Source organism: Panicum hallii, chromosome 8, assembly GCF_002211085.1.
Source record: "Panicum hallii strain FIL2 chromosome 8, PHallii_v3.1, whole genome shotgun sequence".
Classification (NCBI taxonomy): Eukaryota; Viridiplantae; Streptophyta; class Magnoliopsida; order Poales; family Poaceae; genus Panicum; species Panicum hallii.
Genome location: NC_038049.1, coordinates 44,742,502 through 44,769,546, shown reverse-complemented (window position 1 = coordinate 44,769,546; position 27,045 = coordinate 44,742,502). Strand labels below are relative to the sequence as shown.

Below are 27,045 nucleotides of genomic sequence, written 5' to 3'. Positions count from 1 at the left end.
TCATTTTCGTCTTCTTCACTGGTGGGTCAGGAGTGGACGTGGCACCTGAAACACCTGCCTCCCCGCTGCAACCACAACAGCAACAGCAGCCATGTCAGTCAGTCAGTGTCTCAGTGATCAGTGTTGCTGCTGCATGCTGAGAAACAGGCCGGACGACAACAGGCCGCGGGTCAGGATGATGCGTACCCTTGGTGCTGAGGAACCTCTCCATGGCGGCGATGACGTGCTGGCCATGCGAGTACCTCCTCAGGTAGGCCACATTCCTGCTGGCCACATCCACCAGCAAGCGCACCTGCTCCTCCTCCGCCATGAACACCATCTTCTGGATGACGTAGTTGGCGTAGGGATTGATCATCATGTCCAGGTGCTGGCCGCCTCCATTGTCGATGATCTGGCTCGCGATGAGCAGCCGGTCCTCGTGGCTCCCGAAGCTCAGGCATGCCTCGATCACATTCGAGGCGTACTTGTGGTAGCTCATGAGCACCACGCGGCCAGCAAATTTCTTCACCATGGCTGACCGCTGAGCTTGGCCGCCGTGCTCCAGCAGGTACTGCACCACGTAGTTTGCATACTCGTGTTTAGACAGCTTGTTAACGGACTCGATGATCTCTGCCGCCAACGTGTCGGAGATCTCAGGGTTGTCGCAGTATGCCAGCACTCTCTGCAGGGAACAGCACAGTGCAGCAAGATGGATGGACTACCCAAATTAGCACCACCCAATGTATTATACCGGCCAACTGGCTGACAGAAACTGATAGATCAACCGAATCTGGTTCACGAGGTTTATTTTAAGTCCTGTCATATCGAATATTTCAATACTAATTAAAAAGATTAAATATAAACTAATTATAAAACTAATTGCATAAACCTAGGATTTATTCTCGAGACGAATCTATCAAGCTTAATTAATCCATAATTAGCACATGTTTACTGTAGCATCATATAGACTAATCACGGACTAATTAGGTTTAATAGATTCATCTCGCGAATAAGTCTAGAGGTTATGGAATTTATTTTATCATTAATTTATATTTAATACTCCTAATTAGCATCAAACATCCGATGTGATGGGGCTTAAAATAAGCCCCGGCGGAACCAAACACCCCCTAATCAACCAAGGAGCAATGCAACCAACCTGAATGACGTGGCAGCCGTACACGTTGGTGGACAGGTCCTTGGCCTTCCCGCAGAAGCTCCGGAAGATGAACATGATATCCTTTGGAGGCACACACTCTATGCACTTCTGAATGACATGGTTGGCGAACTGGTCGTAAACACACCTGAGCACCTTGTGACCAAGCCTTTTGGCCATCGCAACCTTGTGGTCGTGTTCCGCTACATCCAAGGCCTGAAGAAACAGAGACAGCAAATGCAAACAGAGGCGGCTACCTGTTTGAGTAATAATGTACAAAGCAGTCGGTACTTAACACTAGGAAAAAAAATCTGAAATAACATAATAGATACTGCATGCATGGTTAATTACCTTCTGTATGACCCGGCAGCCGTACATGTGAAGGCTTAGGGGTAACACATGCCTAATAAGATGGCTGATGGCCTTCCCCTTGCAGGATCGCGGTCCATAGTCAAGAATCTGGTGGTACGTACGGTGAAACCCAACAAATGATTAATTACTATGGGAGTTGTTCATGCTCAATGTATACTGATACTAGTTAAATATGTAGAAACCTTTTGGAGCGCGTAATTTCCAAAGACATCAAGTGCCAGCGAACGGACATGCGGCGTGATTTCCCTGTAGACCATGAGGATCTCTTCAGGGGTGGCCACCTCAATTGCCTGCTGTACAAGACGGCTCCCCTTGGGATGAACACTACATGCACAAGTAAGTCGCAGTAAGGAATTGTTTGAAGGTAACTAAATCACAAGCTGCAGTAGATGGATGCAATTAATTAATTAAAGAGTTACTAAGGGCGCGTACCAATATTCTGCTACTTGGCCCTCGATGTCCCTGAGACTGATCATAGTGTTCATCACTGGAGCTGTCATGATCTGCTGCCAGTCACGGTGTACATGATTCTGGACTTGAGGGGAAACAGAAGAAGCTCTTGGTCGTCGAATAACTATTGTAGTAGTATCTGCATCTGCTGGATTGTCCCCATAATTTGCCTCCAGAGCATCAGGAGCATAGTGAATCTGCTTCATGCCCTGAATAGCCTGCTCAAGGAGTCCTGCAGAGGTGGTCATGTCAAGGTCGTTCGCTGCACAATAACATTCCACATGGACCGCAATTAAATGTTCGTGTAGCTTCATGGTATCCTCTCTCAGCGGAGCTTCTTCTTCAAAGTCTTGCTCATCAACATTTCCCTGCTGGGCACCTGAAACCTGACTACCTAAGACGACAGGACTACAAGTAGGCACGCTGTAGTTAGCATTATTGTTCATTTGGCCCTGAGCTGCTGTAGACGCCTTTGGATAATCAACCTGAGGAGGAAATAACAACAACGGTTTATATTAGTACTATATGATGAGTCATATCTATCCAGCATGAAGGGCAAACTTCTCAAAGTAAATTTTTCCTGCAATAGATCTACAGTTTCCCCATAATACAATGAAATCAGATCCCTGCTCTTTTTCTAACACAGTACAGAATTATATCATGCAAAGAAAAATACAATGCCCTATACTTCAAAAATAGTATTATATTGGCTCTCAACAAGTAACAAGATAAGGGGGCCACCGTTCATTGGAAATGTATTTACAAAATCCCAATCGAATTCCAAGCCTCAACCTTGGAAAGGCAACGAGGAAGATTTATGCAGGTGAAAAAACAAGAACTATGGCAATAGAGGGAGCAGGATCCCTGGACGTAGACCTACAGCTTATTGCTAATATCAGTTATTACTAATATCAGTTTGTAACCCCTCTGTTGTTTAAGTTTTTCATAGAGTACACCTTACATTGTATTGTTAATTTGGCGAGCACCTATGGGTGGCTCGTGTTGTAACCTTTTTGAGAATAATTTTTCTTCTTAGTATAAAGATATGCATTTCTTCCGCGTGTTCTCGAAAAAAGGACATGCAATCACTAATGTTGGGTAGGTGACTGGGTGAATACGAGTTACCATATTTTAGAACTTCACCCTACCTTTGAATAATTGATAAAGATTAGTGTTGGGTCTGACCCATGTGGTGACCTCAGATCACATAGCCAAATTCTTACAATGTATTCAACTCAATAGCTGGTCATAAATAAAAAAAGGGAAAGAGTGCATAAATAGAAGGAAAAATCATAAGCAATGTCTATTATTGCTTCTCAATCCATTCTTAGCGACAATCCACTGCTTTTACTTGGCAAACAAGCAACCTCCCTTGTATCCTTGCACTGCAGCAATGAATGTGGCAGCTAATATGTTCCCCTTAAGGTAGCTACAACTGCAAAGTGACGCCTTCATGTAGGAACACAACATTGAATTAAAACACCACCGCATCTGGTAGAATCGAGATTGATTCACTAGGAGCTTTCAATGGTTGTGAAGGAGGAGAGCCCCACAACGATGCCTCCAAGAAGGTTTGCAGTAGGTAGGGTGGTCGCCCTACCTTGCCCTACTGGGAGGTCTACCCTTGAAGATGAGGCGTCAAGATGAATTGATAATACCATACCAAAATTAAATGAAGACATTTAGTTCCACATATGGTTTTCTTTTGCATCATAACCCCTTGAGCGATTACACAGTAACACCTTGGGAGAAACAAATGACAAGGTTTCAACCCTTGATGCGAAAGTGTTGGTAGAAGTCCAGGTATTAGGATGATGTGAGTTTCATGCTCGTGTTGCCTTGTCGTAGCTTCTCACCCATGCTGGAATGGTGTGTGGGTGGGTGTGCGTTGTATGTGTATGCTTCATTTTGATTTCATCATGTTGTTGTTATTCCGCGATCATGACAAAATTTGTTAGCATATTTGTTGTCATTGTCATTTACATCTTGTGGTGAATCCACCTCACCATAGCAAGCCCACGGCAATAAGATGGGCAGTGGTAGAGCAATCCTAAGATTTAGGTAGGGTAGACCTAACCTCAACCCTATGCTTCGTTCTACCAATGCCCTCGCGACATGCTTGTCCTTGCTTGATCGGAAACACTATTCATGTGCTGTGCTCGCGGACTCCACACCCGGTGTCAACCTCCTCCGCAGACACACTTCCTCCAATGGTTGGGAAAATGGGTGTCCATGCCTCCCATCGCCGATTCTATGTTTGGTGGGTGCTTCACGGATTTAACAGACATGGAAAGATAGCGCAAATGAAAGGGGAGAGAGATTACATGGCCAAATCAGTCATAAGGGGATCAATTTCCCTATTGACATTGGACCAAGAATTTACTTCTCATAGATTACATCAGTCTGGATTGGACCAATACCCTTCGTCATTCTTTCTTCTCCCTCAAACGACACCACTCGACGCATGCATACAGCGATGGTGCACCTCCTCATCCAACACAGCAACACCAGCAAGGCATCATGTTCTGAGAGGAACAACGCATCATTGCTGTCAGTAGGTAGCGTGGTTGCCCTACTGGAAGATCCGCCCTTGAAGATGAGGTGTCAATATGAATTGATAATACCATACCAAAATTAAATTAACACATTTAGTTCCACATATGGCTTCCTTTTGCTCCATAGCCCCTTGAGCGATCACATTGTAACACCTTGAGGAGAAACAAATGACAAGGTTTGAACTCTTGATGCGAAAATATCGTTAGAAGTCGAAGTACTAGGGCGATGTGAGTTTCATGCTCACACAGCTTCTCACCTATGCTAGAATGGTGTGTGTGGGTGGGGAGCATTGTACGACTATGCATCATTTTGACTTCATCGTGCTATCGTTAGTCCGAGCACATGATGACAAGATTTGTCAGAATATTTGTTGTCATTGTCATTTACATCTAGTGGTGAATCCACCTCAGCATATCAAGCTCGCGGCAAGAAGATGAGCAGTGGTAGAGGAACCCCAAGATTTAGGTAGCGAAGACCTAACCTCGGCCCTCTCTGCTGCAAATGCCCGTGTGACATGCTTGTCCTTGCTTGACCAGGAACATCGTTCATGCGCTGTGCTTGCGGACTTTGCACCAGTGTCGACCTCCTTCGCAGAAACACTTTCCTCCAATTGTTGGGCAAATGGGTCAGGCATCCATGCCTACCACCACCAATTCTATGTTTGGGAAGTGGCGATGCTTCGAAATGCAACAAACATGAGAAGATATCACAAATGAATACAGATAGAAATTGCAATGCCAAATTGGTCATAAGTGGATCAATTTCCCTATTGGAGATTGGGCCTAGGCTTTGCTTCTCATACATTACATCATTTTGGATTGGGCCAATACCCTTTGCTATTCTTTCTTCTCCTCAAATGACATCGCTCCGCAAGCTCACGTAGGTAGCAATGGACCATATTCTCCAACTCCACCAAGGCATCATGTTCCAGGAGGGATAGTACATCACTGCCGGAGGTAGGTACGGTGGTCACCCAAGCTTGCCCTACTAGGAGATCCGCCGTGTCAAATACTTGTAAAAAGGCAAACACAAGGAATAGAAGTGGAAGAGTTATTTTAGAGCAACTTCAACAGATTCCCTTCCCCTTTTTTAGTTATAGGCGAATCCCCTTTCACAATTTCAGTATATTAGGGATTAATGCTGCAGCAAATCCCCTTTCCCCTTTCCCTTTCTACCTTTCCTGACTCATGGGGGGCCCATAAGTAAGTGGGCTAATCGATTCTTTTGTTCTTCTGTCGCTTTCTTCTCTCTCGCGGATAGGATGCCCACATCAGTTGCCTTTATGGGACCCCAACCTCCTCGAATACACCATATCCAAGCTCCTCTTGTTGTAGGCGTCCAATTTTGACCTTTGAGGCCTTTAATGGCACATGTGGCGACATGGATTGGTGAGGCTGTGCAGGATGCGGTGAGGCAGCACAACGCGTGGGTGGGTGAGGTGTCCGGAGGTGTGTACCACCACTTCGCACGCGCGTGACCCAAAGGCGTTGACAGTCCCACACATGGCACGTGTGGCCCGAGCAGAGGTGGTGCCCTTAGCCTGACGGCGGGCGTGTAGCCTGCGGGTGCCTGACGGCGAGAATCAAGAGCTTGGCATGAGGGAAGGAAACAAGAGAGAAGAGAAATCCCCGTTCTAAAGGGAAAATGGAGGGGGATAAGATCATAAAGATAAGAAAATAAATGAAAAGGGATTCATGAAAGGGATTGATTTTCTCATTCAATACTCTTTAACCAGAAATATAGGAAAATGGGATTGATTTTCTCAATCTATTGGAGTTGGTCAAAGTTGGTGTTTGGCCGAGGTAGGCCTTGCCTACTCCAACATCAATGGAGGTGGCACGTGAGAGCTAAGAGGGACGGTGATGATCAAGGAAAGGCATAGGTGCGAGTAATATGTAAGATTCATTTTTCTAGAGGTGGTATGCAGGACGATGAGAGTGCATATAGAAGCAGTAAAAAAAATGAAGCAACAAATACATATGCCACAAATTTAAAGTCCAAAAGATGCCAGCCAAGCAGGCGGCGGTTAGTTAAAGAAACGGCCAGCGGCCCATGCCAACTATTTAACTAGCTGTAGTGTAGGTACAAAGAACAGAAAAAAAAGAACAATAATACACAATATAATTAATATCCGAGAGAAATAAGGCATTCCATCATTAACAAAGCTTTCTATATATAAAAAAATACATACAAAGAAGCCTTCATTAATTACTACTAGCAGATAATGAAGCGGTACTATATAATAGCCATAATCAGAATTACTGTAATTAAGTAGTAGCAAGAAAAACGAGATAAAGGTGCAGAACACATATATATCTATCTAAATATTTGATCACGCAAAGAAATAAGATGATAATAAACACTACTGTAGATATACCTGGAGCAGGAGGTTTGGGTGATGAAGCTGTTGTGGATGCTGCCGCTGGTCTGCGGCAAAGAAATGGTGGAGGTGGAGTCCGGATTCCTCCTCCGGGAACAAACGGTACGAGTTGGGCTGCTCCTGCTCCGGCTTCATCACCGCCTGCTTGTGCTTGTTGTTACGTCGTCCACCACCACCGGCCCTGCTGGTAGCAACCCTCCTGTTGGACGAACACGAACCTCCTTGCTGGTTGTACGGATCCACTTCCACCACCCAGATGCTTTGCTTGCTGTAAACTAAACAACGTAACCGTGCATGAGTACGTCACACATGCCAAAAAAAAGCAATTTTTTTGTTCATGTAAACAAACAATATATTTTCCCCTTCCTATTTATTGGTGCAAAAAAAGAGGAGAGCATCAATACAAAAATCCTCATTCCATCCATCTGTATCTGTGATGTGCAACCTCTTTTTCTAAGGGATCTGCCGGAAGAACTGCAGATTATACTAAATAGAAGAAATAACCCAGTCGTGACAATCCGTGATACAACAACCATACATATATGAATCTAGGATTCACCATCCTATCTATGTCGTATGCATACAGATCTAGAGCAGCAGAAAAGTTTGAAACAGTAGCTAGCATTGTACTGAATGAGGAAGCCCTGCCTCTCACAACGTAGCACGGGACGAAGCAGCAGAAATTACCACTGATTGGAGGGAGACTGACTGCACAGCACCGGATCGGTGATAGATGATGATTTGCAAGTAAGAGAGAGATGCATATGCATGCATGATTCGGCCGGGAACGCACCGTACCTACTAGAACGAATTCGCAGATGCGATCGATGGCAGATCGAGTAGAAATCCTCCTGCCGCTAGCTGCTGGTTTGTTGGTTTCAATGCATACTCTGATGGGATGAAGCAAGTAATGGTGGTTTCAGACAGATCATCAGAGAGGCCGGGCCGGGGTCTCTACTCTCTAGTCTCTACACTGACTGAAGAGATGTATATACTAGCGGCGAACCTGCATGAGCCGCGCGGTCTGCCGCCTGCATCACGGTGAGGCCGCGGTCATCAGTTACCACTGTTTTTGCAAGGCGACGACAACCGTACCACCGGAGACGACGTCCCTGCTGGCCGGGCAGCAGGCTGCATCGAGGAAGCTTCGTCCTTCGGCCTTGCAAAGGCATTCTCGTCAGTAGTAACCGAATAACCGCTATGGCTATAGCAGCCCTGCAGGCCACATACAACTGGCAGGATTAATACAGCTCCAAAGTTGATGCTGCGTGGACAAGATATATACTCTATGATCGATGATGGAACAGGATCGAGAAGAAGGGCCGATCGCAAAGGACATTCCTTCTTCTTCTTCCTTCTTCAGTAGTACAACCAAGCAACCAAGAACCAACAAAACAAAACACGCACACGCACACACACGGCGAGCGGGATGGCCTGCCTGCCTGTAAGGCAACAACGGATCGGAGCCCCATCTCTCGGAAAGTAGCAGCGCAAAGCATAAGAAACGTACTAATTGGGCGGTTGGGCCTGGCCTGGCCTGGCCCATACACACAACACAACCCAACCAGTTAGTAGAGTTGCTAGTCCTTCCAGCGCACGAGCATGGAGACGCAGCGGCGCATGATGTAGAGCCGCGCCCGCTGCTCCCGCGCCGCGCTCGCCAGCCGGCCACCCATCGACACCGACCGCCGCAGCTTGCCTTTCGCCTCCTCACCGCCGCCGTGCCTCCGGCCAGTTGCTCCTCCTCCTTTGTGCTTCGGCAGCTTCGTCGTCGTCGTCCACATCATCTTGTCGTCGTCCCAACTGCTGGAACGACTGCAACTGCCGCCACCGTACATCTTCCTCCTCCTCAGATCGATCCTTCCTCGATCACACACACAACAGCTACCTGCAGAGAGCAGGAGAGGCAGGGGATTGGCTTGGATGGAATAATATAATTGTGCCACCAGCACCAGCAGGCGGCAGCTCTCTGCTATTTATAGCCGGAGCCGGCCTGGATGTCTTCTTCTCCACAGCTAGCTCGCGCTCTCTCTCTCTCTCAAAGAAAAGAAAAGAAAAGAAAAGAAGAAGAATCTGCAGAGTTAATTATGCATGCATGCATACATCTTCAAGAAAGCTAACCAGGCAGGCAGGCCTCCTAAAATTAACATTACCTGCCGGCGATGCAGCTGGCTCAGCTCGCTGCTATTAGATTACAATACATGATCAAGGACGATATACTTGATGTATACTGTGGGAGCACATGGGTAGGTGCATGCATATATATGCTTACTTCGTGTTCCTTCCATGTCAGTAATTAATCGATGGCCAGGTAAAAAAAAAAGAGCTGCTAGCGTTCGAACGTCCAATGTGAAATTTTTTAATCGGATCCGTTGCAACATCAAAATTAACTAATGCAATATTATAAAAACATATATAAAAATAATTCTATCATGCAACATCCGATAAGAACGACAATGTGTAGAAATAAAGTTTTGTAACATGGACACTTACATTTTGCAATATTTAAAAATTATAATTGCGATATTTTTTACTACAATTGCAACATTCTAAAAAAAATATTTTTTTAAAAAATAATAAAACAAACATAATTAGTCGATTAGATTAAAAAGGTGCAACATGGAAAATTAATTATTGAAATGTTTAGAATAAATTTATGCAACATTCTAAAATAATTGTTGCAACATTACCTCAAATCTCAACATACTGGAAATGACCACCGCAATGATCACATATCGACCCATCAAACAATCTTAAAATAACTATTGCAACACCAATAATCACTTGAAACTTCCACTGCAACATCAATAATCAACTTAAACTCCTGCCGCAACATCATCGTATGTCTATCGCAACAAAAAATCATGTATAAAAAATCCACCGCAACATCTTTCATTGAGGTCGGAGGATCTTTTCCATTGCAACATCAGCTCATACTTATCGTAACAAAATTATGCGCCAAAAATTCCTGCCGCAACATCAGCGCGGCGACCTATTACTAGCATTACTGAGTAAAAAAAAAATTGTAACAATATACGTAGTTGTCGTATATGCTACTCCATAGTGTGAGTGTGAACAAAAAAAGTGAGAGTTTTCTTTATATATTTGCCAGTACATTAAAATGCGAAACTAATTTATTTTGTCCTTGTATGCATCACACCAAACCCATCTAAATTAAAGTACTAGAGTAAAGATTGTAAATAAAGGAACGGTCGGTTTTATTAGTTTGGAGTTGAAAACTGAATGGTTGCGTAGTTGCTGGTTGCATTGAGATCGAGCTTACAGATGAAGACTGCAAAATGGACCTTTTCTTTTTTTTTCTTGTGCAAATAAATGGCGTTGCCTAGCTCTGCTAGCTAGGAGATGAGGAACATGAACCTAGAAAGCAGCAGCATAATCATTATATATTCCAGTCTATATATTGATCCCTGCAGGGTTCAGTGAACCACCCCTCTCAGGCTGACTCCAACGGGTGGCAGCCATTTGGGCCATCCATCCCGGAGTTTGCCTGCCCCGTCAATTTTACATTGCCATCGATGGACCTGCTGTTTCCAACGGAGCAGCTAAAATAGCTGGAGACGTTGGCCCAGGCTGGTTCGCGCCACGGAAAGGAAAAGTGCCGCGCTAGCAGGTGGAAGGCGGGGGTGGGGGGCGCGGCGGCAGGGGCGCGGGGGGGGGGGGGGTGCGGGCGCGGCGGCGGGCTGGCGGCGGCGGCGGCGGTGGAGCTCCGCCTCGGGGAGGGGACGCGGCGGAGGTGGAGGGGACGCGGCGGCGGCGGGCTTCGGGCGGGGGCCGGGCGGCGGGGGTGGGGGGGGGCGCAGGGGCGCGACGTCGGGCGGAAGGCGGCGGGGGCAGGGGCGGGGCCGGCGGCAAGGCGGCAGGGGCGCGGGGGGGGGGGGGGGGGTGCGGGCGCGGCGGTGGGCTGGCGGCGGCGGCGGAGGAGGAGCTCCGCCTCGGGGAGGGGACGCGGCGGAGGTGGAGGGGACGCGGCGGCGGGCTGGCGGCGGCGGCCTTCGGGCGGCGGGGGTGGGGGGCGCGACGGCAAGGCAGGGGCAGGGGCGGGGCCGGCGGCAAGACGGGGGCGGGCGGTGGCGGGCTCCGGGCTGCGGGGGCAGGGGCGCGGGGGGGGGGGGGGGTGGGGGGGGAGGGGGCGGGGCCGGTGCGCGGCCGCGGGCGGGCGGCGGCGGGGGTGGGGGAGGGGGCCCAGGGGCGCGGCGTCGGGCGGGAGGCGGGGGGGGGGGGGGGGGCAGGCGCGGCGGCGGGCTGGCGGCGGCGGGCTTCGGGCGGCGGGGGCAGGGTAGCGGAGGCGAAACTGATGGAGACGGATGGGGAGCGGGACGGGGAGAAGGAAGCCGCCGTGCTGCCGTTGATAGGAGTGGGCCCAACACCGATCGCTAGCGGCCACAGTACCATCCAGTTTTGCTGCTTCTCCCTCCTGCCGCTATTTTGGCTGGCTCAAATGGCTGGCCCGTTGGAACACCCATCCGAGCGCTACAGTTCCCGCGTGGGAGCTATTTTTGCTTTGCCTGCCCGGATGGCTGCTCCGTTGGAGTCAGCCTCAGGCATCTATGGTTTAGATGTGTACTATATCCAAGATATGTGATGTGCACTCAGCAGCACACAAGCCACATGCCTGCCTGAATGCCTCCTACAACAGCGCTTAGATTATTTAATTTTTGAGCAATCAGGAGAGTGCTTAGATTAAAACAAAAATGCTCATGCACTTGATTTCACTCATAATAATATTTTCATAAACAAATGCAAAATATTCAATTAAAAAATCCGTGCAAAACATTCAGCTTAAAAGGATATATATATATATAGTATAATACTTTATGATGAGATGAGTGTCTGTGTCAATAGACACACAACTACAATATTAAGAGAATATATTTGACTATATATGTACGTATCGTATTTTTAAATTCTGATCATGTTATCATACATTAATTAGCATGTGGGTTTGTTAGTTGCAAACAATGTGACGACCATGTGATCCTAGCCAGCAGAAAGGTGCATGCATATGCTGACTTAGATTACGTCAAAAGCGCATGCATAAAAAAAATCAAGGTCATATAATGTAACCTTAATTTGGTACCTAGATGCACCCTGATTGATAGCTTTTACTCTTTTACTAGTAGTTAAGTACTTCTAATTAAATGGCAGTTCTTGGCAGTACTGAGGGAAAAATGATGGTTGGTTGGCTAGCTTGATGATGGGGAGAGATAAAAAAAAGTTGCTCAACCGTCACCTTGTCCATTTCGAAAGTCCAAACTCTTCAATTTGCAGCACATGCATAACCACAACTATGGTCCTATTTACTTTTTATCTTATAAAAAATTTCCCATGTTGAGTCAACTCAAATGTGTGTTAAGTCCAACTACACGAGGGGTGTGATAATTTTTAGAGGATATTTTACCTCTATGTTTGTAGGGGGGCGACTTTCTAGTTAATTATTAAGGAAGGAAAACTAATTCCCTCACTGGCTAGTCAAATAAAAATTCATCTAGCTAACGAAGTTGGCCAAATTTTTATTAGAAACATCATCGTGAAGCCCAAAAGGATCCGAAAACTGTGGTGTTTTCGAAAATTGTATTTTCTAACGGTATATTGCATCTAATTTTTCTTCCATCCTAGTTTTCTGGATTGGCATGAATCTATCCTATGTTTGGTTGAAAGGAATGGATTCTGAGATGAATGGGGTTGTAGACGTTGATGATTTTTTTGACACCGTTAGCAACAGTTGAGTGTGGAGCCCATCTGCCATATGTGGGGCCCACTTGTCATCCTCTTCTATTTCCTTTTTGTTTTTCCTGTGGGCCTTATCCTTTCCTCTGCCGGCGCTCGACCGCGGCCACCGGTCGCCTGCGCCGCCTCTGCCGGAGCTCGCTCCTGCGCCAGCCGTCCGTCTTTGCCGCGGCTGCTCCTAGCTCCATCTCCGGCCGACCACTCGCCCCTGCCCTGGCTCGCGTCCGTCCTCCGGCTTCTGCTCACCCCTGCGCCGCCCGCCCGCCCACCCCTGCGTCTGCTCTGCTCGGCTCCATCGAAGTTCATCCGCGCTGTCCGCCCCTGCCTACGCTCCCCCACAGACGGACTCAAGACGGCGCGGACGGGGAAAAGAAAATCTGTGAAAAATTCACCAACCACCCTCGTGTGCGTTCCCGCCCCGGCGCGCCGCCATCGCCATGACCGCCGCCGCCCCCTCCACCGCCGCGTCCCTCGTGCCTGTTTCGGCTGCGCGACCTCTCGCCGGAAGCACCGGTGAACCTCCTCGTCCCACTCCGGTCGCTCGAGTTAAAGATTTATTCGGTCAATCGGTTCCAGTCGAGAACAAAGTTTTTCTCCTTTTTATTGTTCCCTAATAATCTCATGCCTGCTTCTAGTTTCTTTCGGTGCTTCATACCAGACGAGGAGAAAGATTCCAGCGTGGAGAGTCCGCTGTGCTGCTGACGACGAAGGTCAGTATAGTGGCATCTGATTGGGAATTGAATCCCAGGAATGGTTATCTGATGGTTTTTATTAAGTACTTAAGTACTTGGTATTTCCTTTTGGCCACAATTTCAATTTCTTAGCTTGAGATTAATTAATTAGTCAATAGTTGCTTATCTTACACATGCCTCCATCATTCAATTCTAGACCAACGCTGTAGTTCATTTCCAGCCTGTAGTTTCGTGTGGATGAGGTGTATTGCTTGGAACTTAGCTCCATTGGCAGACCCTATTTTTTACTTGTGGTTTCTCCCCCAAGTGAATCAATTGCAAGGGGCACAAAATGAGGATGAAGTTAATTTGCTTTAAGATCTCATACATAAACCACTGATGGAAAACTGCAGCTTAAATTTCCTGGACATGTATGCTCTTCTGAAACATGAATTTAGGACTGGGAGCACGCTTTGCTAAAGATAAGAGACATTTTAGAAGATAACACATTGGACATTGTTTCTTAGAAATTTAGTTGTGTTTTTGTTGTAGAACTACATAATAGTTCTGATTGACTACAGTCTGTGCACGTGTGACTCTCAGCAGAGGAAGTCAAGGATTTGGGAGTCAATGTGGCACTATCCATGCTAAAGTTTTACAAACGTAAGCTCATATTTGCAGCTTGCAGTCTGACTGTATCTTCGGCTTGATTTAAGATCAATTACATCTCTATATGGATTGCTCATCAGCCAGCTCTATGTAAACAGGGGAAATATCGCCTTTACTGCCTTCAAGCTGCCGTTATGTGCCAACTTGCAGTGAGTACTCTATGCAGGCGTACAAAAGATATGGTGTTGTAAAGGGTACAATCTTGACTGCTTGGCGTCTGTGCCGCTGTAATCCGCTTGGTATGATGTTCTATTGGTGCTCAATTATTACTATTTGTTCAACATTTTCAGGTCTGCATCATATCATATTTGTGGAACTTCAGCCCTGTGTTATCTGAATATCTGATGTACATGCAGGCAGTTATGGGTATGATCCTCCAAGGTGGTTTGGTGAGGAAGATCTACCTCTGCAATGATGCCTGGTACTTGCAGTATATGCAGTGCAATTCTTCAGTTGCAGACCTGCAGTAGATTTTCTGTAAATAACTGAAATTAAACCCATGCCACAGATGAAAGGATAAGAATCTGCATTATCTATGAAATTCTGTCAAGGAGCATGTATGTGTTCTTTTTGCCAATGGTAGCTTTACGTATAATGTCCTTTTCTTATTATTGTGCGACTCTTCCTAGGTAATTGTTTGAGTGAAATTAAAAAAACGACAGTTTGACATGCAGAATTACACCTCCTTTGCTCCTGCATGCTAGTGTCAGGACCCAACTGTGTTTTGCTACTTCTACACCCTGTAAAGAATCTGTCAATGAAACAGACAGACGCATGGTTATAGGACTTGCATTTGGAATTAGTCACCGAATCTTATTAGATGCATAGAATGCCAAAAATTCTTCGTGTCCAATCAGCTGAAGGATGAGTATTGACATGTTCTTGAACATGAGGACAGTTGAAAAAAAAACAAAACTGCTACTTAGTGGAAAATTCAATGCACCGTGGAACAATTGTAGTTAAGGAGTTTAAGGGTTACTTATTATTGCACTCGAAGTCTTTACCAAGTTATAATCGTCCTTTGCCTCAGGGGTTAATACTGCACCTGTTGTCCATTTAAATATCTTCCTTAAATCAGCTCATCTGAACTGCAGGTAACCATATCCTTGTATATGGTGCTTGTTTCTTGGATTTTTCCTGTTGTAACTTGGGATATCATATTTGTTCTTGTCCCCTTCCAATATTTTTATGGTATATGCTGTGTAGATTTGGATATTTTGGCACATCCATGCCTTTATCCTGATGGTCCTATCATTGGTCAAGCCTTTTTGTTTTTTGTCGTATTCAGCATTGTTGAGGTTTTTTGATGTCAAGGCTACTATTGTGTGCAGTAACTTCAAGAGGGAAAGCCCTAGCTATCAACTATAGTGTCAAGGAACATAATCGGATTTTGGATTTCTGAGATCTTGATGCTCCTCAAGATGCTTACGATAAATTCTATGAACTTTTAAGCTACTTGGTGAGCAGTCTCAGTATAGTTGAGTAATCATATTACAGGCTCGATGGCTCCAACATCAGGCCATAACCAATCAGGGGTTCACATCATGGCACAACAACAACCACCACCACCACCAAGAGAAAAAGAAATTACTGGTTAGCAGCTTATCGCAGTATATCTTTTATTTTAGTTGGCAAAGCTGTTGGCATTCCCTTTCAGGTGAACACTATTGACTATTTATTATCTAATATCATTCTGAAACTTGCCAATTTTCTGAACTATCTCATTGCCTGGTTGCAATAAAATTGGAGTTCAGGAGAATGATGGGCATCTTCCGTGCTTCTCTTTGTTCTGTAGCCGGACTAGTCATGTTGCCTGGATAATTTGCTTGGAAAAACATCCATGCTATCATTCATCCTTGCCGTTGCCATTTTCCATGCGATCCTTGGTTTTCAGTGGCAACTGGACCAAGCCTGTCCATTTCGTCTTGGGTCCAGGCAAACATGGCCTCGTATATGGTGCATGTTTGTTGGGATTTTAGTGTTGAAGCATGGTGCACTATCTGTGCTCTTGTGTCCCCTTTCACAAATTTTGTCGCTTGATGACCCTGTTACACATTCTGTTGCTTGCACTGCCCTTCCTTGTCTCTAATAGGTACCTAGGTATCCACATCAAACCCACGGCTTCCTCTTTCAAACAGTCACCAAAACTCAAAATTCCTAAATACATATGGAGGTTAGAATACTCTGTACACTACAAGCTTCTTATCTTCAAAAATGAAAACTTTTCTTGAACACGCAGAAGAACTGTGCATCTTCGGAAATTAAAACTGAGGATCAATTTATTTGTGCAACTGTGCAAGTAGCTATAGAGCACCCATCAAGCGCCTTGATGGATGTATTACACATATATAGGACCATAAACGAACACCGATCAAGCTAAGTCTGTGCCAAGTCGCTGTCATCATCTGCTGTCCACGTGGAGAGGGCGTAGAGCACTCGTCCTTTCCATCCCTGAAGAAGCCACCGTTGATCCTCACTGATCAGGAACGACCTGTGATATTCCTTCTTCACCTTGTCCTTGAGCATCTGAACAATCTCAGGGTCCAATGGCAGCTGCCTAAGCCCTGCTCGCTGGCTGCGTGCCTGCCATTGCTTGTAGCTCTGAGGCCTCTCCACCCTGTCCATGCCCTCGCATGCGATGATGTTGGTGACGCACCCTGCAAACATGTCCCGCTCCAGCAGCAGCCTCCTATCATTGTCCCTTGGGGCGATACTGTCCATCATGTCGAACAGCGCCGCGTAGCTCTGGAGAGCCTCACGGAACCGTGTCATAAAGAAAGCACTGCTGTGTGATCCATTGTTGACGGTGTGGATGAAGACGGATGGCCTCATCTTCCTGATGGTGCTGAGCACCATGTCCCTGGGGTTTGGCCTCTCGACGACGACACTCTCGTCCATCAAGGTCTGGAAATGGAGAATGGAGTTGACGAGGAGCACCTCGTGAGGATCAATGTCCAGGTCCTCAACATGGACAGCCTCCGATTTCTTTGCAATGCCATGGAACTTGAACGGCACCCCAAACGCACGCGCACAGTTACTGAGCCGGCGCCCTGTCTCCTCAATGTGCTGAGACGGACGGAACCCAGGCTGTGGGTTGTCAATGCCGGTGAGCCTCACCTCCGGCGGCCCGCCCTCCCTGCGTGCAAGCCACCGCAGTAAGTCCGGCCATTGGAGGCCGCGGCCTAGACCATAGTGGACAATGTGCAGCTTCTTCCTCCCAGCGACGGCCTTGTAGATGGTCTTGTTGGAGAAGAGGTGTTTCACCGGGAGAAAGCAGCAGGAGGCCATGTAGAGCTGGTAGGCCTTGACGGCGACGACCACGGAGGCACGCTTGGCCATGAGCGAGCGATAGATCTTGCTCCCCGTGCCAGCCAGCCGTGCCTCCAGCCCCTCGGCGAAGCAGTGCGCCAGCCGGTGCGTGCCGTCCCCCGTCGGCGGCGAGTGACGCTTGATCCGCTCTAGCAGGTCAGCTGCTCCACGGCGATCGTTGGTGGCCACGGCTTCGGCACAGCGAATGAGCAAGGTGTGCAAGTCCACTGCCACAGCGTGCCTCCCCCGCCGTGGCGGCGGCGGCGGCATGACATGGTATGGTGGATGATCTGGCAGCATGTCAGCGAGGAGGCTTGGATCGTAGCCGTGTAGCATCAACCGGTCCAGCATCTCGCGCGCCGCCGCTTCCTCCTCCGACTCGGGCTGCGGTGCTGCTGCCAGCTGCTTGCTGCTCCTGCCGGCGACCTCATCTGCCTCCACCTCATCGTCATCCCTGTCAAGCCTCTTCTTCCTGCTGCAGTCACTGTCTTTGGGGATGGGCAGGAACTTGTTGGCCTCCACCATGCCTTTGAAGAATGCCATGCTCACCACGTCCACGCAGTTGCCCTCGGCTGCCAGCAAGCTGCTGTTGGCCTCCACCGTGGCCGCGTGCAGCGGCTGGGAGATCTTGCAGGGGCACGTCTGGACGGCATTGGAGAGGATCTCGGCGAAGGGCTGCTGGGCCTTGAGGAGCGCAGCGTCGTACTTGTCCGGGAACTTGTCGTCCATGTCCTCCTCCATGAGCATGCGCGAGATGTAGGGGAGCACAAGGTCATTGTCGTCCTCATCAGGTGCCGGGACCTTGCCGCCGTCGATGCGGGGTGCCAGAGGCAGGTCAATGAAAACAGAGGAGGAGGGTGGTGTGGTGGACGCCATGACGCCCAGCTGCTGCTCCTGCCCGTCCAGCTCCGTGGTGATCGTCATGGCTAGCTAGTGTAGTGTACTGCAGCGCCAGCGCTAGACGGTGAGGATCAGAGACGTATTATTAGAGGCAGGTGTTTTGGCTCACAGCCAGGTGCTCGATGAACCCAACATTAGTCTACATCCAATAGAGCACATGGATGATAAAACAAAGAAACCAGAGGAATAATTCTTTTCCAAGTTTTTCACTGAATAGTTTGGCTTATCTGTCCAAAATTATATATTTTTTAATCGAATCAGGTGGGGAAAAGGCCATTTATTAAAAGAAAGTAATACAACGAGTGAGAAAATAGTACAACAATTGCCACAACGTTCCAAAACAACAATACTAACAACATTGCGAGCAACAACTCAACAGCTTTGTCCCACACCACACAAATCGCTGCCTTTGCAAGGTTAGCCGCTTGTGCTGTCTTCCGACGGTGTTTTCTACACCGTACTAGCCGCTGCCAAGCAGGGCTTGTAGTCGTAGCCCGCTGCAAGCCACCAAGACAAGACACCTACGTCTGCCTATGGATGTCGCCAGACTATCCCAATCCATTCAGAGCTGCCATCCTCGTCGAAGAAGCTTTCTGCGTCAAATTGTGGACCCAAGCTCCCGTACTTAAGCTGCCTTGCATCGAGATTAAAAGAAGTCGGTGCTTGTAGCCTAATAGAGAAAAGAGGCGAATTAGGTAATCTCAAAATTTTAACCTATAATTTCCACTAATTTGCACAAAATTTAGGTTAGATTATTCTATCTAGATATTCCACTACGCTCCTATTTGAGTTAGCTCTTATAGCAGCTTTTTGGCTCTGCCAAATAATTTTTCAAGGAGAATTGACTCTATTAATTCTGTGAAGTGATTCTCTGAAATGAACTAAGGATCTAGGAGTAAAAAAAGAGTAAAAAAAGGGTAGCTTCTATTCGTGAAAACAAAATGAAGATAAAGGAATAATAAATTTGCACACAAGGAACACATGCACACATTTGCGAGAACACGTAGTTCATTAATTTGGATCTTTTACAAAATTTATGAATACATGACTCGCGACAGCTCGTCTTCTTCTGTCTTCTGCGTCGATGCTTAAGGAGAGGTCTACCTTGTAGAGATTGCGTAGTTCGCTAGTTCCCGAGGTCTATTAGGCGTGTCCGGTTAATTACATCCGTAGAATGAGTCTACAGAACACCTCTGATTATGCTGCGCTTTCATGGTCGTTATCAAATCATCTGCTCATCATCCATATACAATATATGATGTAGAGATAAGTATGGGTGGTTTTGTTTCGCCGAAACCCGATCACGACAGTGTCATCGCCACGTCGGTAGTAAACGGAAACATTAATTAAGGGTGACTTTCGCCTCATCGGTGTCCAGTCATATGGTCCAACTTTATTAACATGGATATGTGTGTTGCCTTTGCCTTGTCGGTACCCGGCAAAATAGTATCCGATCCCATTATTTGGGACATGTTGATGGGGTCGTGGCCTTGCCTCGTCGGCACTTAGCCAAAATTTTGTCTAGCCTCGTCGGTAGTGGACATATTTGAAACCTACCACAATTTGCGGTGTTAGGATTATGTTTGGACGACGCTTGCAAGATAAACTGATTTGACGCCCTTTCGTCGTCTCGAAATTCTTTTCTTTTATTTCAGCTGAACTTATCTTAGGGTAATTTGGGCACTAGCTAAAAAATACAAACAGAGCAATTGCTCTTGCTCTTCTGGTAGAAGGAACGACCTGCATGTACATGCAGCTCGCCGGGACTTCTATTTTTTTATTTGCTTGTCTCTCGGTACAGCTCATGTCAATGCCAAAGCTGATATTAGGCAAGTTTGCCGTAGGATCAATGTACCTACTGCCGCACATCTAACATAATACTTTGTTTTCTATCGGAGCTAATACTTTCATGCGAGTATGCTGGTATTTTCGCATCTTTCAGCTGGCAAGATTATTCTTTTGCTTTCTTGGAGTAATTCAGGCCTTAGCCGAAAACAAATACTAATCAGAGCAACAACTCCTCTTCATGAGTGAATGACTGGCATGTATGTGTGGCTCGCCAGGGACTTGTATTTTTGTTTGCTTCTCAGCATAGCACGTATGGGCATCAAGTTAGCCAGGACTTGTTTATAGTTTGTCTTGCTTCTCCGTCACACAAGGCTTGCTGCAATTGCGCATATTATTTGCCTCCGTAGTCTTTCTTGTAAGATTTGATTATTTCGCCTCTCGCTCCCGCATACGGATAATGATGTCGTCGTATCCTTGCCCCTAGGGATACGGACAGAGGTAGTATATATTATTCTAACACGTACATATATGTACATGAGAAACTTTCCACTAATAGGACGTGTAACAATGTGGAGATACTAAACAAGTGAACGATGCATCTTCCTCCTGTGGTACACATTGTTAAATTATTTTAACCAAAAAGTGGCCCGTGAGAATTGTAGAAATCATAATTATTATTATTATAGAAGGTATGGGTGTGATGATTGATAGAATAAAGGAGTGGGAGATATTAGGTCGAAACACTCTCTTCTCTGCGTTGAATAAGTGATTATTATATGATGTAGCTAAATAAATTACACAAACATTTATATATATAGTGCCCTGTGCCATATATGCATGCATAGTGTTGTTATTATATTCAAATAACGACTCTCACAGCTGCTGGTCTGATGGTCGTGCACAGTGTTTCTAGCTCTTTGGAGACGTCGTGCGTGGTGATTATCATTCAGTACCAGAGAACAAAGTCTCTATCCCAAAGAGGCGCCTTCAGCTACCCATGTCGACTGGGCGAAGAGGATGCGCCCCATCCACCCTTGCAGCAGCCATTGGTCATCTTCACAAATAAAAAAGTCCTTGTGGTGGCAACTCCTGACCTTGTCCTTGAGTACCTTAACAATGTTTGGTTCCAGTGGCAACTTCCTCAGCCCAGCCCGTTGGTTTCTCGCCTGCCACTGTCTATACCTTTCAGGACGTTCCACCAGGTCCACACCCTCACAAGCAATGATATTCAGTGCATACCGTCCAAACAAGCCCTGCTCTAGCACCACTCGTGATTTACTCTCCCGTGGCATGGTTGCATCAAACATGTCAAAGATTGCCGTGTAATAGAACAACACCTCACGAAACCGTGATAGGTAGGAGGAACCATATGAACAGTTCAAAATGCTCTGGATGAAGACATGGGGCCTCATCTTCCTGATGTTGTGGAGGACGGTGTCCTTGGGATTTGGGTCATCAAAGAATATGCTCTCGTCCATTAAGGAGCTGAAGTTAAAGTGGTCATTCACTATGAGCACCTCTTCCGTGTCTGTGTTCAAGTCCTCGATGCAAACTGCATCCCAGTTTTTCCTCATGGCATGGAAATTGAATGGCACGCCAAACTTGTGGGCGCACTTGGTGAGCCGACACCCTATCTCCTCAACCTGCTCAGCTGGACAAGGCCGGAGATGTGGGTGGCCTATGGCAGTGATCTTCACCTCCGGCGGGCCGCCTTCCCTAGTCGCCAGCAAGTGGAGCAAGCCTGCCCAATGGAACCAATGACGCATACCATAGTCCACGATGTGCAGTCTTCTCTTACCCACCATGGCCTGCATGATGGTCATTCTGGAAAAAATTAGCAACACATTGTTGAAGCAACAGGCTGCCATGTAGAGGTTGTAGGCCTTGAGGAACTCCACTATTGAGAGATGATCTTCCATTAGAAACTGTGAAAGCTGGCTTCCCGTGCCCACTAACCTTGCCTCTAGCCCCTTGGCAAAACATTGAGCTAGCCGTTGCGTGGCATCCCCTGTTTCTGAAGCATGTTGCTTAATCTGCTTAAGCAGCTCATGTGCTCTCCTGCGATCGTTTGTCGCCACTGCTTGCGCACAAAGGGTCAATAATTCGTGTATGTCCAGCAAATTCCTCACCGCCTTTCGAACGCCCTTCCTGCTACTTTTCTCTACTTCTTTGGCCATGGCAATGCGCAGCTTCTCCATGCCTCTGATGTATGTCTCATCGCTACGCAACATCATATCGTCTAACATCTCATGGGCACAAATATCCTCAGGCTCCTTGATCATCACAACAGATTTCCTAGTCCTTCTTACCTCCTCCTCCTCCTCTAGATGTTCATCGCTATTATACCTCTTCTTGACTCCACTCTTACTGCTGCTTTCATTGACCCCATTGTCTTTGGGCAATAGCATGTTTGCTTCTTCCATGCCCTTCAAGAATGCCCTCACCACACCTGCACCCTTGGATAAGGCTGAGTCGAGTGCATTTTCACCACTACTATTAGCTGTGTTGTCAGTGTTAGCGCCAAAGGAAGGGGAGGAGAGAATTTGAGCAAAGGGCTGCTGCACCTGGAGTAGCCTAGGGTGATCGGAGATCTTATCATCAATGTCATCCTCCATCAGCACGCGTGAGATGTAAGGGAGAATCATGTCTCTAGGGGCATCGTGGTCGCCCTCGCTCCTGCCATCAGGCTTCATTGAAACGTGAAGGAAGATGGAAGGAGACGGTGGTGACTGCTCTATGAGACCCTCCACGAAGAATTCCTCCGGGGTGATGGCCATGTCGATCAATTCTACAGACAATCCGGTGTCCATGCCCTTGGTTAATATACATTATTGAAGAGAACAGACCTTGTCAATGCAATGTGAGTGTCTCCTTAAAAAATGTTTGTGAAAATGCCAGATGATTCAAGCAGACGATCTCTTCCTTCAACTCCAATGCTGCTTGCATAATGAGACGATGGCTAGCTATATTCCCAATGATGTTTGGGTAATGGTAGCCAAAGCTAGCTACTGCACAGATCACCCATATAATATTATATATGAAAACACGACCATTGAAACAAACCCCATTTCTTTTACTTATTGAAGATGACAAAAGAAGAAGATATTCCTGCCTTACAGACATATTTTAATAAGCTTTACAGGCTAACATAAGGTGCCAATGATCTCAAAAGCATAGAATGGAAAAAAGTACACCGAGTCAGCTGGTACCTCAACTAACCCATCAACATGCGCTCTTGCACTGCCTAGCAATTTTAAGAGTATTTTAATGTCAGATTATGAGGATTAGAAGTTTGTGAAGAAAATCTAAAGCATAGAACAATCAGCGATTTGCTCTACTCATTTGTGCATTTCTAAAGCAATACCACAACATACGTAATGACGTTTAGCTCATTAAGTATGTTGCTTGAATGGGTGTTAATTATGTGGATTTTTGGAAATGTGAGAATCAAATAAATGTGCAAAAAAAATTTACTCGATTCAGTTTTCTCTTGAAAGTCTTTCGAAAAAAGTTCTCTCTTGAAAAGGGGAAAACAGACCGGAACTGTACTAGTAGTCAGGGGCGACATCAGAGGGTGTGGTGGTCGTCATCTGCAACCCAGTTTGAGTGAGCGTAGAGGATGCGTCCCTTCCACCCCTGCAGCAGCCAGCCGTGATCCTCGTCGATCACAAAGTCCCTGTGGTAGTGGTGCTTTCTGACCTCATCCCTAACCTCGCCGACGATCTCCCTGTCCAAGGGCAGCTGCCTGAGGCCGGCCCGTCGGCTCCTGAGCTGCCATTGCTTGTAGGAGTCGAAACGGTCGGTCCGGTCGCGGCCCTCGCAGGCGATGACGTTGAGCGCGCACGGCCCCAGGACGTCCCGCTCCAGCACCCGCCGCTGCTCGCTGCCCCTCGGCATCGTCGCGTCCAGCAAGTCGAACACGGCCGAGTAGTAGAAGAGCGCCTCCCGGAACCGCGTCAGGAAAGAGTTGCCGTAGAAGCCGTTGACGACGCCGTGGGTGAACACGGCCGGCCGCATCCCGCGGATGCCGCCGAGGACCCGATCTCTGGGGTTCGGGCTGTCCACCACCACGCTGTCGTCGACCAGCGTCTCGAGCTTGAAGAGGCTGTTCACGACGAGCACCGCACCGGGGTCGTCGACGCCCAGGCCCAGGCCCAGCTCCTCGACGCCGATGGTGTCCCACCTCGCCGCCGCAATCGCACGGAACTTGAACGGCACGCCGATGTCGCGGGCGTAGTTGCTCAGGCTTCGCCCGGTCTCCTCGATTCGTCTGGCTGGCCGGAACCCCGGCTGGGGGTGGTCTATAAAGGTGATCGTCACCTCCGGCGGGCCGCCGTCCCTGGCCGCCAGCCACCGTAGCAGGTCCGGCCACTGGAACCCCAAGTGGAGGCCGTAGTCCACGACGTGCAGCCGGCTCCTCCCTGCCGCGGCGCGGCAGATGGTCAGGTTGGCGAACATGAAGGCCACCTTCTCGAAGCAGCAGGTGGCCATGAAGAGGCGGTAGGCCTTGAGGAACTCGGCGCGGTTCGTCGCCATGAGCGACGACCTCCCCGTCCCCGCGCCGGCGAGACGCGCCTCCAGCGCCTCGGCGAAGCAGTGCGCCAGCCGCTGCGTGGCGTCCCCCGTGGGCGACGCGTGCTGCTTCACCTGCCGGAGCAGCTCGCGCGCGCCACGGCGGTCGTCCACTGCCTGCGCGCAGTGGACCAGCAGCGTGCGCATGTCCACCTGCTGCTGCTTCCTCCTCCGCCGCCGCGCATCCCTGGTGGCCGCCTCATCCGCCATGGCGGCGCGCAGGTCCTCCATCTCTTCCCTGGGTAGCTCGCAGTCGCTGGCCATCATCCTGGCGATCATTTCCTCTGCCGGCGCGGCCATCGCCATCAGCTTTTTGCTTGCTCTGCCGGTCTCCGCGTCCTCCGTCTCCGGTAGTCTCACTCGAAGTCCATTGGTGGCGCACAGAGTGTCAGGCTCTGGGCTGATCACGAGCCTGTCGTCTCTGGGCAGCAACTTGCTGGCTTCCTCCCTGCCCCTGAGGAACGCCATGGTCAGCAGGTCCGTGCTGCTGATACAGCTGTGATCTGCTCCTCCCGCGGCCTCAATGGCAGCGTACCAGATGTCCGAGTTGGTGGTGGCATTGTCGGAGGAAGACGAGGAGGAGATGATCTGGGCCAAGGACTGCTGGATGTGGAGGAGGGCGGGGTGGTCCTCATGGCACGAGAACCTGCCGTCCCTGTCCTCCTCCTCCCCCATGAGCATACGCGAGATGTGCTCGAGGGCCACATCCTCTTCCTGCTGCTGCTCTGAGGCGGGAACGCCGCCGCTGCCGTCGTAGGGTGTTGGGGGAAGGTCGAGGAAGATGGATGGGGACTGCGGCGGCGGCTCGACGACGTCCATGGTGGACGAGAAAGATGGCAATACTGGTGGTAGTGCACACATGGACAAATAAAGGGTCTTGCCGTCTTGAGAAAGATGGATATGCTATTCTGTTTTCAGCTTGTGTTGAAGGCATAACTCTGCTTCAGTGGCCCTGCAGGAGAAAAAAAAAACACACGACAGAACCAAGGGTACTGTCTGGCGTCTGCTCCATTCTTACAGGGAACATCGACTACATAATAATTGTTCTGGGAATTGCCAATGCTCGTCGCTGGAGTACTGAAGTATAATAACGAAGGACCAGATAGGCGACCGGGGGGTGAATGGTAGTCTAAAATTCGATTTGAAAAACTGAAGAGAAAAGTCCCGTTTACACCCAACGCACCTCAGACGAAGAGTATCAGTACCGCATAGCTCAGAACGACTATCAGCACTAGGAATACTCTTGACTTACAATCGGAAGCTCGATCGAGAAAAGTCCAAACAAAATCTCACAAGTTCAACCACGCAGATGATCCGATACCTAAAGCACCCAAACGGAGCCAAAACACACTCGCAGAAGCAAAACGGTGAAAAATCTCTCAAACAAGCACACACGCGCAACTGAACGGAAGCTGATCAGAGAGAAAACATCGGAAGCTCAACTCGTCAGGAACTTAACAAGACAGAGTTAGTGCACTGATAAAACAAACGCCAGTAGAAATAGAATTAAAACTAATTAGCAAGAGCACTAAACAACTAGTTTGTGTTTTGGTTTTTCAGGATATAACTAAGAGGAAATTAAATAACTTAGAGCGAGCAAATAAATCTAGTGAGGGGACAAACAAACTACAGCTAGAAAACAACCCTAGAACAAGAGTTAACTACTCATCTGCGACCTAAAACAAGTCTAGCAAAATCAGCGAAGAAAGAAAAGCTAGTTAGACAATTCATCAAACAGCTGCTGTGCGTCAAACATGCATCCTGAACCGCTACTTCCACTGTCGCCCGAAGTTACAGGAATTTGCATATTAACTAAAACAATCAACTTGCTACTGCTGCCGTGCAAGCTGCTCACCCTAGGAGTCGCCGTCCTGGGCCGCGCGCAGATCGAAGCCGGCCTGGACGATGCTGGGCGCTGTCTTGAGCTGCTGCTGCAGGAGCACCCCCCACCGCTGCTCACCTCCTGCTGCCTGCTGCCTCTACGCACCAAGGCCAAAGAACTAGCGCTGCAGGCTGCCTGTTCTCCTGGCACACTGCAAAGCAGCCACTGCTGCAAGCTCCCCAGTGCACCAAGCGCTCCCCCTGATGCCTGCCCAGATGCAAAACAAGAACGGGAATCCAAACTACAGCGAGAAAAACAACATGAATTGAATCGATCCAAAAACCCAGAGGGCACTAGGAGGGAAGGGCCTCCTTTCCCATGAATCTGTGGTCCAAGGTCTCAAATTTCCATCACAAAATCCTAACCCTAGGGGAGAAGAGGGAGGAAGAGAAAGAACAGGGAGGGGGTTATGGGAGGAGCAGAGCTCCTCTGTTCTTGCGTCAGGAAAGAAAAACTGGCAGCCCAAGAGGAAGGGGGTGAGGGGGATTTTTTTTTTAACCCCAACAACTCTCACCCAAAAAGACTACATTACCCCTAGACTCAAATAAACACTAGAAAGCCCGTAGGGGCAAAACCGGAAAAAGACACATGATCTCATCCGACGGCCGAGGTTCTT

General features: G+C 48.1%; 5 protein-coding genes across 13 annotated transcripts; 1 reads left to right on the top strand and 4 right to left on the bottom strand.

The window, feature by feature from the left end:
• Window positions 1-94: 94 nt before the first annotated feature.
• Window positions 95-7,025, bottom strand: LOC112872427 (pumilio homolog 1-like). The gene is made up of 7 exons (XM_025935495.1): window positions 6,888-7,025; window positions 2,334-2,439; window positions 1,937-2,216; window positions 1,687-1,828; window positions 1,484-1,591; window positions 1,136-1,348; window positions 95-661 (listed from the first exon to the last, which is right to left on the bottom strand). The coding sequence occupies exons 1-7, from the start codon at window positions 7,023-7,025 to the stop codon at window positions 95-97; spliced, it is 1,554 nt and encodes a 517-aa protein (XP_025791280.1).
• A 5,692-nt stretch (window positions 7,026-12,717) lies between these two features.
• Window positions 12,718-15,694, top strand: LOC112902876 (UPF0161 protein At3g09310). 9 transcript variants are annotated; one of them, XR_003230688.1, is made up of 7 exons: window positions 12,718-13,151; window positions 13,274-13,348; window positions 13,913-13,972; window positions 14,077-14,217; window positions 14,335-14,399; window positions 15,009-15,072; window positions 15,476-15,694. XR_003230688.1 is itself a non-coding variant. In XM_025972063.1 (6 exons), exons 1-5 carry the CDS (start codon window positions 13,076-13,078, stop codon window positions 14,391-14,393), a joined length of 411 nt encoding a protein of 136 aa, XP_025827848.1. In that variant the 5' UTR covers window positions 12,718-13,075; the 3' UTR covers window positions 14,394-14,399; window positions 15,476-15,694. The 9 variants fall into 9 exon arrangements, 6 of the variants coding, with proteins under 6 accessions (XP_025827848.1, XP_025827847.1, XP_025827850.1 ...); XR_003230686.1 differs by having other exon boundaries at window positions 15,310-15,694; XR_003230687.1 differs by lacking the exon at window positions 15,009-15,072 and adding an exon at window positions 14,487-14,535 and having other exon boundaries at window positions 15,310-15,694.
• A 297-nt stretch (window positions 15,695-15,991) lies between these two features.
• LOC112902875 (scarecrow-like protein 9) lies at window positions 15,992-18,363 on the bottom strand. Its single transcript, XM_025972060.1, has one exon. It carries the CDS (start codon window positions 18,209-18,211, stop codon window positions 16,355-16,357), a length of 1,857 nt encoding a protein of 618 aa, XP_025827845.1. The 5' UTR covers window positions 18,212-18,363; the 3' UTR covers window positions 15,992-16,354.
• Window positions 18,364-20,943: 2,580 nt separating this feature from the next.
• LOC112872426 (scarecrow-like protein 33) lies at window positions 20,944-22,785 on the bottom strand. The gene has a single exon (XM_025935494.1). It carries the CDS (start codon window positions 22,783-22,785, stop codon window positions 20,944-20,946), a length of 1,842 nt encoding a protein of 613 aa, XP_025791279.1.
• Window positions 22,786-23,368: 583 nt separating this feature from the next.
• LOC112902811 (scarecrow-like protein 34) lies at window positions 23,369-26,886 on the bottom strand. The gene has a single exon (XM_025971990.1). It carries the CDS (start codon window positions 25,406-25,408, stop codon window positions 23,543-23,545), a length of 1,866 nt encoding a protein of 621 aa, XP_025827775.1. The 5' UTR covers window positions 25,409-26,886; the 3' UTR covers window positions 23,369-23,542.
• Window positions 26,887-27,045: the final 159 nt, after the last annotated feature.